The 17,036-nt window shown below is 40.1% G+C and overlaps 1 protein-coding gene across 6 annotated transcripts in view; it reads left to right on the top strand.

The window, feature by feature from the left end:
* axin1 (axin 1) overlaps positions 1-17,036 on the top strand; it is a 39,841-nt gene that overhangs the window by 18,317 nt on the left and 4,488 nt on the right. For 4 of the 6 annotated variants that reach the window (XM_035953905.2, XM_023282535.3, XM_023282534.3 and 1 more), the window contains 8 exons: positions 2,225-2,365; positions 3,314-3,410; positions 4,423-4,560; positions 8,169-8,698; positions 8,782-8,946; positions 10,246-10,494; positions 10,976-11,083; positions 16,214-16,363. In XM_035953905.2, the coding sequence (XP_035809798.2) occupies positions 2,225-2,365; positions 3,314-3,410; positions 4,423-4,560; positions 8,169-8,698; positions 8,782-8,946; positions 10,246-10,494; positions 10,976-11,083; positions 16,214-16,363 (1,578 nt within the window). The remainder of the gene's footprint in view (positions 1-2,224; positions 2,366-3,313; positions 3,411-4,422; positions 4,561-8,168; positions 8,699-8,781; positions 8,947-10,245; positions 10,495-10,975; positions 11,084-16,213; positions 16,364-17,036) is intronic. The other 2 variants (XM_035953907.2, XM_035953906.2) reach the window with 2 other exon arrangements.

Genomic DNA, 17,036 nt, shown 5'->3' with positions numbered 1-17,036 from the left:
AAACACAGTTTTGAGACTAATCAGTTCCATATAGCATGTTTGGTACATCTTGTTCTGAAAATAGCATGCTTAAGTGTGCCATATTCAGTCACATTTCGACGTGACGATTATCTATCTGCTGAGAATATGAAGACTTGGAAACAGCAGGAGCGTTTCTGCTAAATCAGTCTGTGCATATAATCAAGGCTTTTAGTGTTACTTTCAGCTTGGCACACAATGTTCCAGCTTGTAGATTTGCAGATGAAATAGCAAAGAAAAAATGGAATAATATGCCTGGAAATCAGGCTCCTGATGATGATGAGTTTCATTGCATGTATTGTTTATTATGTGATTAATCACTATATGTATAGGTGTTTGTGGTTCCAAGAATAATATGATGAAGATAAGTTGAAGAGAAAACATGAAATGGAACAATATAAAACCATTTCTCAAGCGAAAGTATTGCGGTTTTGCATGACTACTCAAATTGTGCTGCTTTGTTCTCAGTTATTTGTATGAGAAATTTGTGTTTTTCTTTATTTAAATTGCTGCCTGTATGTGTGAAGAGTCCCTCAAAGAAAGGAAAAAAAAAACACCTGATCTGTCTTTGATCAAATGACAGAATTAGAATATTTTCTTCCTGCCTTTGTCCCTACTTTTCTCATTGTTAGAAATGTCGCCACATACAATCACAGCATTAAAAGTCGCTTTCTCTCGACCGCATTTTTTAAATTCGTCTCTTCAACCAACCTGGCGCTGTAATTATTCTCTGTTGAATGTGGATGCTAATGAAAATCAGTTGGTCACAAAGGTTTCATTTTGAACTCTGGGTACTTCTGCATTCTAAACAGGGAGGAAGCTCGGGTAAATGCTTGAGGGAATTCCAATTTGAATAAAAAGTAATGATGCCTAACATCTATAATTCATGTGTACAAAGGCCTTCAAGAAGTGTGTTCAGCAAAGTCGATGACTGAAAATGGAAAAGGTGTCAAATGAAGTCTCCTTGTCTTTCGTGAGACGTTCTTTGAACAGCGTGCATCCGGATCGAGCCAGCAGTTACGTGTCACTGTTCGATACTCTGGAATTGAATTTGATGTTTTCAACCACTATCGGTCACGACGTTGCTAGCCAGTACTCCTCTTGTTTAAATTATGGCTGCAAGAGGCATCACAGGATGTGAGAAAGCAAAAAGCAAAATTGAAGCAGTGGAGTATTGGAGGCTGGTTAATGAGGTTGTGTGCACATTTTAAGTGTTCAGCAATTGTGCTAGAATGGCTAATTATGCCACCAAGGAACATGGCAGAGTTATGTGACGATCGACGTGTGTCTGTCTGTCTGTCTGTCTGTCTGTCTGTCTGTCTGTCTGTCCGTCTGTTTGTCTGTCTGTCTGTCTGTCTGTTAGCAACATTACTCAAAAACGGACTGACAGATTTGGATGAAATTTTCAGGGAAGGTCAGAAATGACACAAGATTCGATTTTGGCAGTGATGCGGCTCAAAGTCTGGATCCACGGATTTGTTAAAGATTTCTGTGTCATTGCGAGATAGCGGGACGATGTCACTGTAACTATGACTACAAGTGAACACTACGTCAGCTGAATTATGATCACATGATTGCCGTCCTACTACAAATCGACTGCGGCGGACTTATCGGGAGTCGTCCGTTGGAAATGATACAAGGTACAATTGATTGAGTTGTGGGGTTGTTTCTGAGTCCCGTCAATTCCCGCAATCCGGTTTCCATACATAACGTACACGTGCATAACACACACCTGTGGGCACCGCAAGGTCATTGTGTGTGTGGGTACATCTATATAAAATGGCCACATTCTGTGGTGCCGTGATTTCTGCCACAAATTTTTTAAAGATTTCATCCGTCGGAAATGATAGGACGACTGAGCAGCCTTGGTGGAGTACTGCGCTCTCTGAGTGCTTTTGTTTTTATTGTATGTCCATCAGAAAACCCATGTTTGTTTGGAGTATATCATCAGCCCAATACTTCACAACACAACATGCACACGTATTCCTTTGTTATATATGGTGCTGTTTTGATGGTTTTGAATGTTGTTGCAAGCATGTAGTTATCCAACCACCCCAACACCAACTACAGAATTGAGCTGTTATTTGTTTAATCATGCAGTAAATTCAGTCATTTTCTGGTGTTTATCTATCACATGATGATCTTTTTCTGTAAATTCTTATATTTTTTTTGACATTTCCTGTATTTCTTCATGTGTTACTTCCAGGCACGAACCATTTCGGGAGACCATCAACCCGTACTATGTCAACACCGGTCACGTTAAGGCTCCTGCCACCAGCGCCAATGATAGCGAGCAGCAGAGTATGTCCAGTGACGCAGACACAATTTCCCTTACGGACAGCAGTGTGTATGTATCTTGTCCTCACACACACACAGACACACACATTTTGCAGAAAGTTGTAGCAGGTTGTAAAGGATACACCAGGCTGCCACTTTGGCTGGAACATCGGTTTTAGGGAACTGATACCATGTTATTACAGATTCCTCGTCATCATGACTGTTTAAATCTCTGCTTAAAATATTACATATTAAATAATATATATTAAAATTGATTTTTTTACATAAAGGTGCAGTGCTAGCGCACATGAAAGCATGTCTAATAGAAGGTATGTAAATGTAAAATCCTTACCTACTGACCTCTTCTGCGAACAGGACACAGTTTGAAATGATTGTGAATGAAATGAGTGTTTCTTCATAGTTTTTTTTTTTTTTTGATTTTCAAAGCAGCCTTTGTCTTCTTTCAGTCAACTTTTTTTTGTCCACAAACTCAACACCAAAGGCAGCGTTTTCTATCATGTGGGATCACTTGAAGTAGAACTTGTATTTCAGTGCAGTGTTCATGAGTCAGAGTCAGTCACGTGGTATTGAAAGAAGATTTGAAAAATAACGTTTCCTAGGTGCAGGGATGGCACCGGGGAATTTAAGCCAAAGAGGCTTCAAAGCTCGCACAACTGGACAAAAATGCGTTTGAAGCTGAATAGATTAGAGTCTGTTATCAGCTAATTGGTCCAGAGCTTCCAGCACAGGAGCGTGTGAAACCCAGCATGACCAATACCACATGGAATTGCAGACTCGAGCGTGTGATAGCATGTAACTGTAATCTGCCAGACCACTTGTAGTGCAGCAGGGACGCGGTAAACCTGCGAGGATACCTGTCCTACTGCACTGATTAATCGAGACTTACTAGGTGTTCGTTTTCGGCGAAAAATGCTGCGAGAAGCTTTCAACTTCAAAGCTGCCTCTGTTGTTTATTCATGAGGATGTATTATGAAAATGTCTTTGTTGTTAATTCCAGAGACGGGGTTCCACCCTACAGATACCGCAAACAGCATCGCCGGGAGATGCACGAAAGTGCCAAAGCAAATGGGCGAGTGCCACTACCTCATATTCCTGTGAGTTACTCATGGGTTATTTCCTCTTCCCTCTCACTTTCTGCCTCTACACCTCTCTCTCTCTTTAACTGTCTGTCTCTGCCTTATTTTTCCTCTGCTCCACCGTTGGTGATGTGCATATTTAAGCTGTGCCGTGTCGCAGGGCCTGTGATGGAGTATAAGAATAGCTGATGGTGAAAGAGAAGGCTGTCTAAATGCAGCTTGATGCTTTCCTAAGCTGTGTGTGCTGAAGCCCAGCAGACATGAATCCTCCCCTGTGACAGCCTGATGCCTCCCTCTGCAGCTTATGCTGTCTCCTGGTAGGAAAGCCCCGGCCCTAATTAGGCCTCGGAGTGAAGAGTCAAATTAAAACTCCACACGTAGCATCCTATTAGGACGTGTGAATTGACTGTATAGTAGAGCCCAAATCCTTGAAGCATCACTCTCATATTTCCCTGCCCCGACAAATTAATCATGACTTCTGTAGCAATAGGAAAAAAATGACAGGGACTTGGAAGTATTTTGTTTTTCCAACCTTGTTTTTATAAACCAGTTCCAAATCAACAGCTTTGAGGAGTAATGATTGCAGTACTCATGTTGGCAGGGAAGGAAATAAATGTCACTTGTGGCCTTATTAGGATGATTATGTGCGTTGTTTAAAATTACAGCGTATTTGTCATCCTTTTTAGTGATGCTTCACAAAATGATTTTGAGATGCAGAAGCTCATTATCAAATCTAGGCTGAATTCTTCTTGACAGACAAAGACACTGTTATCTTACATAGCAGAGGTTAATACCAGCTCTTTTAAAAGCCATGGAAATGTCACAGAGGCTCAGATTTAAATTTACAATCTCTTTGGAGGTTCACCAGTCGATAGTGTCCAGTTTAATGTTTCCTGCTTGTGTTTCAAGTCTTTCATACTGACAGGATGCCAAGGGGTCGGGGTGTTAAAACATCCCCGTGTGGTTTTGACAGTAATGCAGCAGTGACAAAAAAATTCACCACTTAACAGTTTGACATTTCTTTCTCCAGCGCCCAGACCGGATTCCAAAGGATATACATGTGGAGCCGGAGAGGTTTGCTGCAGAGCTGATCAGGAGGCTGGAGGGTGTGCTGAAGGAGAGGGAGGCTCAGGAGAAGCTGGAGGAGCGACTGAAGAGAGTGCGGCTGGTATGTTGGCTTTCCTTTCCCAACCTGAAACTCATCTTCTGCTTTCTTAATTAGATTTATCGTGTGTCAACAAGAAGCATCTTTCAGCAGCTGGCGTGGACGTTCACACTGGAGAACGTTGTCTTTTTTGGCTACATGACCTCTCAAATGTGATTCTGAGCTGCCTTCCCTGAGTTAAACATTCAAGTCATGTGAAGTGCTGGTTGGAGCTGAATATTAGCTCCTGGTGACACCAGCTGAATAATATTAGCAGCCAGGGGCGAAAATATGATTGAAGTATGAATTCTTAAAGTAGAATTAGTTTGCAACCAGCAGTTATTTTTAATGTTTATCGACTGCTTCATCAATAAAATGCCAGAACATAGTGAAAAATGCAGTACAAGAGCCTAAAGAGGTTTTGTTTACTATCATATATATCAAAAAACAGCATCAAATCTTTACATTTTAGAAACTAGGATCAGATCCTTCAGTCATTTAAATTATTTTCTGTTGTTGACTACGTATTTCAGTGTCAGAAATGCACTTAAACGCTTTTCATTTTAAATCCTGATATACATATATTTGGATTTCTCAGACATCTCGAAGACGAACTATGTGAAAATCTCCTAGTTTAAACCTGTGAACCCCTAACAGTTCCTGGGTGTTTAAGCTCCTGTCACATTTTTACTCACTGTGGGCTCATTTTTCACTACAGTCTAAATTACTGCACCTCTATGGAAACAGCGCAGCCATGGCTACAAGTACACAGAACATAAAAGTGTCTACTGTGCAGTTTAACAACATTATAACACCTTAATTCATTAGAAAATGGAAAAGAAGTTGAATTTATTTGATTAGTCTTGTTACAAAAATGATAAAAATCTAGAATCAGCACATATGACATGTTTACAAGTGTCCACGTGTTACCAATGCTGGGGGAAAAATGATGGCTCTATTTATTATAGTGCAGATATTTTACAACTTAAATCTTTCATTTGTTTCCACTATTCTCTGCTCTGCGTAGACACAGCCTTCAGTTTAGCTGAATTTGTGTCACACGGCTGGATGGTTTCTTGATCGTGACAAGAAATGTGGAAATGCTTTATATTTGGCAAAATCGTCAAGGAAATATGTAAATTCAGGTGATTTTTGATTAAATGTCCCATTTTTTGGGTAAGATTTGGTTGTTTTTTTCCACTAAAACAGAGTCACAGTTAATTATTATTATAAAGGACTGTTGGGAAGTTTTATTTTTACAATTTCTAGCTCTGATAATTGATGCAGTTTTGGTGATTAAAAACAAATAGGCCTTTAAACCCGTTGGTGTTTTCGGTGGTTCAGAGTTTAAAGCTGCTCGAAGAGGTGCATAGTAAGATCTCAATCTAAGCTCTCATAGTGCAAATGCTATTATCAAATGGCTCTTTATTAACTTTAATAACTTTGATTTACTTTAATAAAAGAATGATTAAATACACTGTGACCATGGATAGGGTATTGAAAAGCAGACTGTTGGTTGAAGAGTATCAGTAGGCGCCACCAATGCTTGTTTCGGAGCCAGACAGCGAGACGTGTGCCTGGCCGGTGGGCTTTAAGTTTCCACTAACAAAGGAGACTTAAATCCGTCTGGCCTTAATGAAATTAATGAGGCCAGCCATTTGAATGGGGAATAAAAAGACAATATGAATCATTTGGAGAATTCTGTCCTTGGCCTGTCAGCAATCTGGCTTTGTCGATGAATCAGATGGAGCACCTGCACACTCAGCCACTTGTAAGCCTGGAACACTGAGCCGCCCGTTTGATGTCACTTGAACGGTGATAAAATAGTCGCTGTTACCACAAATGAAATCTCCTTCAGTACACGGAGCCAAGTATTAAGTCTCAAGGCAGACAATTTCTGTGGCTGGCCCCCGAAAGGAGAGAAGCTGCCATCACACGGCTCAAGGTTTGCTTTATGAAACCTAGAGGCGAGGATGAAATGACTGCCTTCATCAGGTAACACTCTGGGCCTCCAGAAAAGGAAACATGAACTTAGGTTTCAGCTTTTTAATGATAATATCAGAGGTATTAAAAGCGATGTGGTTATAATGTGTGAAGAAGTAGCATAAAATCGGATTTAAAAAATGCTTCCAAATGGATGTCATTCTTTTGTTGCTGTGAGGAAAAGGCTCTTAATCTGATTTCATGTGAATGCGAGTAGCTTATCTCATCAGGAAGGAAGTCATGGCTTCATTTAATGTAATTTTTGGGAAATGTAGGCAATATGGACACACAAGAGCAGCAGAAGTAAATTATTGGCAAGGTGGTCATTGCTTGTGTGTATCAAATTTTTATTGTGTGTGAACAAGACAACAGATCATGCGACCGCGTTCACTACACTCCTCATAAGGAGAGGCCAAAGCATTGGCATCAGTACATTTCCATCCAGCACCTAAGCCAACTTGTAAAAAGTCAAATATCTGCTCCCGTTTGCCAAGAATTTAGTATTTTCAATTGGAAAAAGAGGGAGCAAGTGGAAAGTGTGCTCAAAGGAAAGGTGTCATGCTTCCATGTGGAACTTGTGGGCTCGGCTAGCACAGATATCTGGATCGGGCGCAGGCGTGCGAAAGACACTTCAATTATTCAAAAACATGCCAAAAAATATTTGGCTGCATATAGAATCTTTTACAGTATCACTGAACCTAAGAAAGCGGTGGGCACGGGGAAGTTAAGTTTCTGTAGAAAGTGAGCTGCGAATGGCTTTGATACTGTTACAGTTAATGGACGGTGACCACAGGGCAATAGCAAACTCAAAATGGTTTGGCATATTCACAAGTGAAGGTTTATTTAATTATTAACATGACTGACATAAAAAGTTTGGGCTGGCGAAAAAATAAAAGTGAAGCCAATACCTACTGTTGTCTTTCCACTATATAGCTTTGTTGTCTCCTCTCCCTTCTCTCTCTGCCAAAACTTTACACAGGATGCAGTAAAGATGAAAAATCTCTGCCGTATGGTGCTCCAGCTGCATTAAAACACATTTTCTTGTGGTTCAAACCTTAATAAGGAATAAAACTGATTAGAATTGCTGCTTGCAAGTTCCAGAAACGTGTTTTTGCATCAATAGATCTTTGGCTTTGCAATAAAATATTGAATTTAATCAGCATTTCTGCAGTAACGGTGGTCTGGGGTAAAGATTTCAGCCCTGGCTTCTTTGATCACTGCACGTCCTCGGCTCCCTACGGTGCCTGCTTATCAGAACCTATTATGGATGCCTGCAGCACCACGCCCAGCCGTTCCCCCTGGAGCAGATTCTGTCAGAGCGCGGTTTTGTCCCAGTCAGTCAGAGCTGATGCTGTATCGCTTGCGCTTGTCACGACATGAAACAATAGAAACGTGCTGTGTGCATACTGATACTGTTGGATTCACGGTTTGGCTCCAAACCTCTGCAGTAAGAATGAGAGGACTATCATTAGCATATGGGGAGAATCTGCCATCTGCAGGTTGAAATAGATATGACACGTGAAATCTTATTGAAAATCCTCATTTGTGTTATTGATGCATTAGGAAATGAGCTGGTAAATCAATAAATTACATGCTTCCTCCTGATTTTTTTCCCCCTCTAAATGTGTGTTTTTGTGTTTGTGCTGCAGGAAGAGGACGGCGATGAAGTCATCATGGCCACTGCTGCTTCACTACCCAGTCACAGGTTCCCCCCTGGTGCTTATTCACAGAATTACAACTCCCGCTATGCCGACATCGCCTACAGTGGTCCTTTCCTCAGAGACGCTCATGAGGAAAACCCTGAGAGCATCTTGGACGACCACGTCCAGCGGGTCATGAAGACTCCCAGCTGCCAGTCACCAGGAACCGGCCGCCATTCTCCCAAGTCGCGCTCACCGGACGGTCTCCCAGGGGTCAAAGGAACAGGTATGTCAGGCCAGGGGAAGCATCCATCCAGGCACGGTTTCAAGGGAGACTCCAGCCACATGTACCACCACAAACACGTGCACCACATCCACCACACAGGCGTCGGGAAGCCCAAAGAGCAGGTGGAAGCAGAGGCGGCCGTGCGTGTTCACGGCAGCTTTCCCTGGAGTGTGGAGTCCAGTCATTATGGATCCAAGTCTCGCAGCTACGCAGATGGAATGGGATCCAACTCTACAGAGCATTCAGGATATAGGTAAAAATCTATTTTTCTCATTCACACACCTAAAATACTTTTTTTTCCCTCTTTCTCACCAGTTGTTTTCTTCCGTTTTAAAGCAGTAAAAGTGGCTCACAGTGTAAAAGAGCATTCAAGAAAGGTGAGGAAGTGCGGCCTTATGACATACCGGGGCCTACAGAGGAGATGGAGAAAAACCAGAAGATCCTCTTGTGGCTGATGGAAGGACAGAAAGAAATGGTTCAACACAAGAGGAGTCCGTACGGGTCAGTAGTCACAGTTAGTTTAGCTCTCCAAAACCCACTGGAACGCTTAAAAGACACGTTATCTTTAAAGAATTGTCAAAAGGACATCATATATCAGATTAAGAAAAACTGTAAAGATAGGAAGAATGGAGGGATTTTCAACCTTCCCACTGTCTTTGAACTTAGTATTTGTGTGTTGATGTGTATGTTATTACTCTGCCAAGGAACGCGGCAGAGTTATGTGTCAATTGCCATTGGTTTGTCTGTCCATCTGTTGGCAACATTAATCAAAAACAGATGAACAGATTTGGATGAAATTTTCAGGGAAGGTCAGAAATGACACAAGGACCAATTGATTAGATTTTTGCAGTCGTGCGGCTTATAGTCTGGATCCACAGATCTGATAAAGATTTCTGTATTGTAAGAGCGGCACTGTGCCACTGTAACTATGACTACAAATCATACGACTGAGCAGCCTTAGTGGAGGACTGCACTTGGCAGAGAATTAGCTAAATCTTAAGCTTAAAATTGTGACATGTCATCAAAATCGCTTCATTTTCCATTTTAAATTTTGAAACAAATATACCATTTGCACTTACTAGTCAAAACTAGAAATTGCAACCAGGAATCTGTGACTGACTTCACTGTGACCAAAAGTCACATGACAAAAATTCAAAGGCTTTTTGGCTGAACTGGACTGAACTTCAGTCAGTGTTTATACAGGATCAAGAGGAGACAAGCTTGGAAACAAAAAACATAAGCATAATAAAATATATATAGTATGTGGAGCCACTGTTTGTTTTATTTGTTTTGCTTTTTTGAGTGTTGGTTAAAAAAATAATCTCTTTTTTTGTAAAACAAGTAATTAAGTTAAGATAACATTTTTTGTTAAGCTTTTGTTCATTTCCCCTTTTCTTGAATGAATTTATGACATTTCAACTTTACACAACATTAACTGCACAAAAGACACATTTGAATTCTCTTTGCTTCTATTAATGTTTGTGCTGTTTCCATAGAGATGCACGACTTTATATTGCATTCAAAATTGAGCCGACAGTAAATAAAAGCAAATAAAAACACTCAGTAACTTTGGGGTTTAAAGAATTAATACACGTTGAAGTACTTGTTAGATATATTCTCACTTTAGAATGTTGCAGGTACTGTGCTGCATTTTTGGTCTAGAACACTGGTTGTGGAAGGAAAGCTCTCCTTTTCCAGTCTGTATTTTTGTTTGTCTTTGCCCTCCACAAGCCAAAGCTAAAATCATCAAGCTCTCGTGAGTGTTTGTTGGTCTAATTGTTGATATTCTTCACATTTCAGGAGTATATCAGGGTCCAAGAGGACAACGGGCCACGAGGGATCCCGCCTCAGCTCAGCAGACCGGTCCGGCTCTATGCATCCATGCGTCGGCGCCCAGCTGTGGAACAACGTGCAACCGTCCCACCCATTCATCCAGGATCCCACTATGCCCCCCAACCCAGCTCCCAGCCCCCTCATCCAGCTGGAGGAGGTCTGCCGGCGGCTCGAGGAGGAGAAGATTAAGTCTGGAACTTTGCAGCCCAAGCAGCGGTAGGAAGCAGTCACGTCTCATTGCCACAGTTATCTGTCCAGTTAATCACTGCAATTTTTCGGCAGAATACACTACCGTTGAGAAGTTTGGGGTCATTTGAAATGTCCTTATTTTTGAAAGAAAACTTTTTTTTTTCAGTGAAGATGACATTAAATTAAATAGAAATACAGTCTAGGCATTGTTAATGTAGTAAATGACTATTCTAGCTGGAAACGGCTGATTTTTAATGGAACATCTACATAGAGGTACAGAGGAACATTTCCAGCAACCATCACTCCTGTGTTCTAATGCTACATTGTGTTAGCTAATGGTGCTGAAAGGCTACTTGGTGATTAGAAAACCCTTGTGCAATTATGTTAGCGCATGAATAAAAGTGTAAATTTTGATGGAAAACATGAAATTGCCTAGAAAGACAAAGACTTTTTTTTGGGGTCTATGTGCCGGTGTGTGTCTAACTACTGGGGTTATTCCGTCCCTCAGGTATGTGATGGAGGTGATCCAGAGGGGTCGTACTGCAGTCAGACCAGCACTGTTTCCTCCGCTCAGTGTGGTGCCCGCCGTCTCAGACAGCGAGCTCTCCGAGCCCGAGTACGTCCGCTGTGTCCCAGCAGTAACTTTTTCCACTGTCTCCACATTCCCCATAGTTCACCGCTTTACTTCCCATGTAGTTCCCCACATCGCATCATTGGGTTTGTTTGTTATTTTCATTTGGTGTCTTGTCTAGTTTTCATTCCGCTTACGAATGCAGGGATTAGACTCGGTGATTATCTAAATGCTTCTTATCAGCTGAAGAGGGAATGATCCATTTTAAGTCAGTGGATTGTGTTTGGTAAGCAGTAATGTGCATCAAGTGTTCAGACAAATACAAAATAATGGACAGAAAAATTTATCTAACACAGTACTAAGCTGTTTACTGTAGTAGAGGGTGTACTATGAAGTAGGATTAATGAGTTAGCAAGGTATTTTGAGCCTAAAATCAAAGTTTTCAGCGCCACTAAGGTGGCTCTGTTTTAACCTGTCTGGATCACTATGGCAATGGATGCGTCAAAACTAACTCTCCAGAGGAAGCACACACATTGACCATATTAAGTGCAACCTTTTCACTAATTCTTTCCCTGAACATATAGTCTATGGGCTGAGGGAGTATCTTATATCTGCAAACCTGTTGAGCCACACTTTAATAATTCCACTGAACAGATCCATCCAGGACCTGTGCTGTGGGTTGGTGGTTAGCTCTTTGGCCTTGCAGCTAGAAGATCCTCGGTTTGCGCCCCGGTTTCTGCATGAAGTTTGGATGTTCTCCCTGTGCAAGCGTGGGTTTTCTCCGGGTTCTCTGGCTTCCTCCCACATGCTAAGGTTAATTGGTGATTCTAAATTGTCCGTAGGTGTGAATGTGAGTGTGATTGTTTATCTGTATATGTAGCCCTGTGATAGACTGGGGACCTGTCCACGGTGTCCCCTGCCTTCGTCCTAAGTCAGCCTTCAGGATTAAGCAGTGTATAGATAATGGATGGTTATGTGCAGTTACAGATGCACAAACAGACGTTGCCAGGAAAACCTACATGCATTCATCAGGTGATGCAGAAAATGCATAAATATGTTTTTCTGCTTGTTCCTGATTTACTGCCAAGTCTGTTTTACACTGCTGGTATGGCAGCTAGTAGAACACAGATTAGAAACTGGTATTGATATTTATCACAGAGAATTTTCAATCAGTGATATTAATTTCAGTTAGATTTGACCAAAACTTAAAGTGATTTCACCATATCCTTCATTATGGGACGGTTTCAGACCTTAATGCACTTCTGTATTCTGTGTATCATGTTATGATGTGTGAAGTTTAAGAGCTGTAAAGTGCAGCTGTTGTGTTAGAAAGAAGCAGCAGGCATTGAGAGCGCACTAAGTGGTAAAATCAATATGAACTCCTGAACAGTATTGAACCAGCATTCCTCTCTTGTAACATTTGCTCTTAACAGTGCTTTTTAATATAATATATTTTCCTATTCTTCATAGCTCTCCATTACAACACCTTGCTCCTCTTGACTGAAGTATGTGGCTTGTATCAGTCCATTTTGTGCAGAGGAAGAGTCAAATGATACGAACACACACACAGCCTGAAGCCTGAGGTCTGTACTACAAAGCAAGTTTTACATGACCAGGCTTTCTTTGTGAGCGTCAGCTTGACAAATAACGGGTATCATGAAAGTGAATGCCAACTTTCCACTCGCTCACACATGTCATGTGAGTCTTGGACAGAGTGAAGCGAGGGTTTACTGCCTACTTCAGTCGAGATATATACGTGTGTGTGTGTGTGTGTGTATTTTTATTGTGGCGTTCTGATTAATAAAGTGTAATCACAAAGCACTGCTACTGCAAATGGTACAAGACAGGAATGCTGGTAGAAAACTGGTATTTGTGTGGTAATATACATACATTTTTACAGATTAATGTAAGCTCTTGTATTAGCGCTTATCTAATGTGGCAGTTGCACATTATAGCTGTTAAACTCTAAACTTTATATATTTAAACATATTGTATTGATGTGCACGTATTGTATTGACTGTCCCATAATGCAGGGTATCGCTTTAATTTTTAGCCAAATAAAAGTGAAATTAATATTACTGATTGAATATTTTCTGTAATAAATACCAATAGAATAATGCAGTTTCCAAACACTTGTATCAACGGTGTAAATAGATTTGACAGCAAATCAGGACCAAACGTAAAAACATACTTAAACGATTTCAGTTGAAAATATTGGTTTGGTTGGCATGGCAAAATGATGCATTCAGTGTGTGATACTGTAACTGCACGGCTTCATTTAGTGGTTTTAGTAACGCACAGATCAACAGGTTTGCAAATAAAACATATTCCCTCAGCTGAGAATTCGCTTTACTAATAAAGAATCGTCAGGAAATGGTTTGGTTAAGGGGAGACGTGTCTTATATTCGATTTAAATCCGAAACTCTGTGTTCACAAAGGAAATTTAGAATCACCATCATGTTACCCATTATATCTGGGACTGTAGGTTTTGTGGAGTCATCTAAAGCAGCCTGGCTATGCTGAACTTACTTCTTGTCCACCGTCAAGTAACCAGTGATAAAATATTATTTCCAGTGGCCATAGTGTTGTCCTCAACTTTACTTCTTCCCCACCTTACCATAAATACCTCTGGTGGAAAACATCAGATCTCTCTGTTGTTTCCCCGATGAGCAGAAAAAGGATCACAGAGGAAGTAAAAGCGAGTGTCGTCTGTGTTTCTGCAGAGGGAGACCAGCCGCGCTATTAAAGAGAGGACGAGTTTTTGATGTTTTGTGAGAAGCATGTTTCTGTTTGATGTTTGGCTGCCCTCTCAGATGGATGCTTAACGGGTGGAGGAGAGCAGCAGAAGTGTTAGAGGCAGATGAAAGGTAGATGATATGGAAGCACCAGTGGGTGAATCCTCCTGTTAGACCTCAGAGAACTGGGCTTTAGAGTGCTGCAGTTACTGTCTGAACTCCTCAATTCCTCCGCTGTCCAAGTCTGAGCGTTTTTTCAAAGATCACAGCAAGATTGGATTTTGAAGTTCAAGGCTGTTGGTTAGCAAGCAAAGTAACTTAGATCTATAGTAGCAATGAATAAGGACTTATTATTTTAATTATGGGTCATTCCAGAATTGGAGCTTCAAAATTTTGAAAAATAAACCTTGTCTTTTGCAATTTTCTGCTCAGTAATGGGTAATAAACTATCAAAGGCTTGATTGGCCCAGCTTACACATCAATGGTATCATTTTTATTCCATGTTTTATTTGTTGTTTGCTAACCCTACTCTAATTACAGTTACAGGGTTGCTAATCCATGCTAAGTAATTTGTCTTATCCTGATAATATGCATAACGTGGTTGCATGAGGTAGAGTGAGACATTCAATCAAGGCGGACAATGTTAAAAAAATATGATAATAGAAGAGAGGACAAAGCTTTGCTCTACCCATTCTTTTGGAAAACTGTTTAATGATGTTAATTCCAGTATTTCATGTGATTCATTGTTTTCTTCTACCAGATAAAGAGGTTATGCTAACAGGGTTGTTGTGGGACACACGGTCATAATAATTACTATTTAAAATATTATGTTGATTAAAAAAAATGTTCCCACAATTACAAGAGACATCAATAAAAAAATAACACCAAAAAAAGGAGATTTAAATTTCATTTTAACAGTTTTAGTTGAGATTCGATTTGGTTATCAGGGTGGTGGATATTTTAGGGAGAACTCCAGACATATTTGGTATTTAAAAAAAAAAAAAAAATTCAAACATTCTTTTCTCCTTGTTTTTTTTTTTAGATTTACACAACTGCATGTTTTAGTATTTTGTACATGGATTATTTGAAATTTGATGGGTGGGATGTAAAATGTCCTCCAATTCTGGAATGACCCTTATGTTGAGCTAAAGCGGTGTTTTTCAAAATAAAACACTGTGAGTCTCCCTTCAAAAAATAACCAGACAGTCGTGCCCCTCAGGGATGGAAACGGGATAAAAGTGTTTCTAGTGAGTTGTGCTGTAAGCTACAAGTTAAGCTCTGTTTTAAAGCCCCGGTTTACAGTTTGGCAAACTGGCTTCTCAAAGTGTGTTCCAATTTTTTTTCTTTTCTGTGTACTCATGGATTTTCAGGCAACTGTCACTGGATGACTTAGATGCCAAAGGAAACTTAATGATTCTCTGGGAAATTCCACAAATATCAGAATTAAAGCTATTTTTTTCTCCGATTTACTGACGTTTATTTGAAATGGATAATATCACTGGAAAATCTAAGTGGTCCAGAATCTAAAACAGTTAGGAGGATGATTTTGACACAAATTGTGGTAGTTAGACATAGAGTATCCTAGAATGGTTTCAATAGCTATATTATTCTGAATATATACCAAAGTCTGTGTTGTATGAAAATTTAGTCTTTTAGGCCGGTGGAAAACCATGGCCATCTGCATGATGATGTTTGTTAATTCACCATTGCGGTGGTCACAGTCATATATTTGTCAAAGTTCATGCAGAAGAAGACATGGAAAAAAAAGAAGAAGTACATTTCTAAGTTATTTTATTGTGCAGTGTGGCACATGCATAGTCTGCTGGTGAGATCCTCATTTCAGGGCGTCTCCCAGTAACAGAAGTTGTGAATATTGTAGAGCTCCCATTTTAGTTAAGCTGATTGCATACTTACATGTACAGTAACAAGATTTTTTTTCTCCAGTTTCCTTTGTTGTCAGCTGCAGAGGTTTTGTTTGTGTTATGTGTTTTCTATGTGCCTCTAATGACAGTAAGTTGCTAGAGGCAGCTGCCAGTTAATGTCAGGAATTTGTTAAAGTTCAAAATAATTACCCATTTTGTAAAACACAATGTACAAGCCACCTGTCTGGGTTCACACAATATATTCCCCCTTGTGTCTGTCTGTTTTGTAGACTTGATTTTTGTCTGGTTTTGCAGTCAGGCGCCTACTGATACATTCACTCCAGTACATTGTATGTGTTTGACTGTTTTTTGGTTCTGTCATTGTGTCATTTAAAATTATAGACATTTTTGATAATCATTGTTTGAAGCGTCACAAACTTAACTTCCTTCAATCTTAGAAAACCGCAGCCCATATAGACCTGCTTTTTATGTGCATTTCCTTTTAAGTTAAGTGAAGAATATGTATTAACTTGTGTGTACAGTTTCACATTTTCTAAATAGTTTTCTGTCTTTTCCAGACATAAAGCCAATAAAAAGCAGCCGTGTGAAAACATTACAGTGGCGTACTACTTCTGCGAGGAGCTGATACCGTACAGGACGTCTGTCAAAGGGAGGGTTGTCACGCTGGGCCAGTTCAAAGAACTGCTAACAAAGAAAGGAAATTACAGGTGAGATTTATGGGGCTATTTGATGTAACGCAGCGTGCTGTGAGATTTCAAAATGTTGCACCATTTGCAGTATTATTAGATCTACAGTATGGCTGTCTAAAGGGTATGTGATATACGTACACTGAGGCTGGTTTAGTAAAATTAAAAATTACTGAGTGTGGGTGGCTCTGTGGTTCAGGCTGCCTGTTAACACTGATGTAATGGAGTTCAGTCAGGCGATTTTGATGCTTTTAGGATTTCCTTTGGTTAGATGCAATTGAATTTCTGTGTTCCTACAGCACTATATTTGACAAATTACAGAGGTACAATTTATTTATTTATGTATTTAGTAAGTTTTTTCAGACATACCACCGTATAATTAAGGAAAATACACAAAACGAGTAACAAAACAAACCAAAAAACAACCGAACCAAATGCAAAACCTAAAATAATGTCTGAAAACGAGCAGAATGACATTATTAGTCATCCTCATATCTTACTGTTGCATCAAACTATATACTTTTATACCCCCTCTTTAGAAACTCCAACAGGTTTACTGGTCCACATTATTATGGTTTCAAGCAATCTTTTTTTGTATTTTTTAAAATTGTTTCATAGTTGTACTCATTTTGAGATCATCACCCAGACTACTAATTAAGTTTACCCCACAAGCTGGTAGACTTCTACTCTTCAT

The sequence above is a fragment of the Amphiprion ocellaris genome, chromosome 19 (genome assembly GCF_022539595.1).
Source record: "Amphiprion ocellaris isolate individual 3 ecotype Okinawa chromosome 19, ASM2253959v1, whole genome shotgun sequence".
Classification (NCBI taxonomy): Eukaryota; Metazoa; Chordata; class Actinopteri; family Pomacentridae; genus Amphiprion; species Amphiprion ocellaris.
Note: the sequence above shows the minus strand (reverse complement) of the source record. Positions and strands in the feature narration are given on the sequence as shown.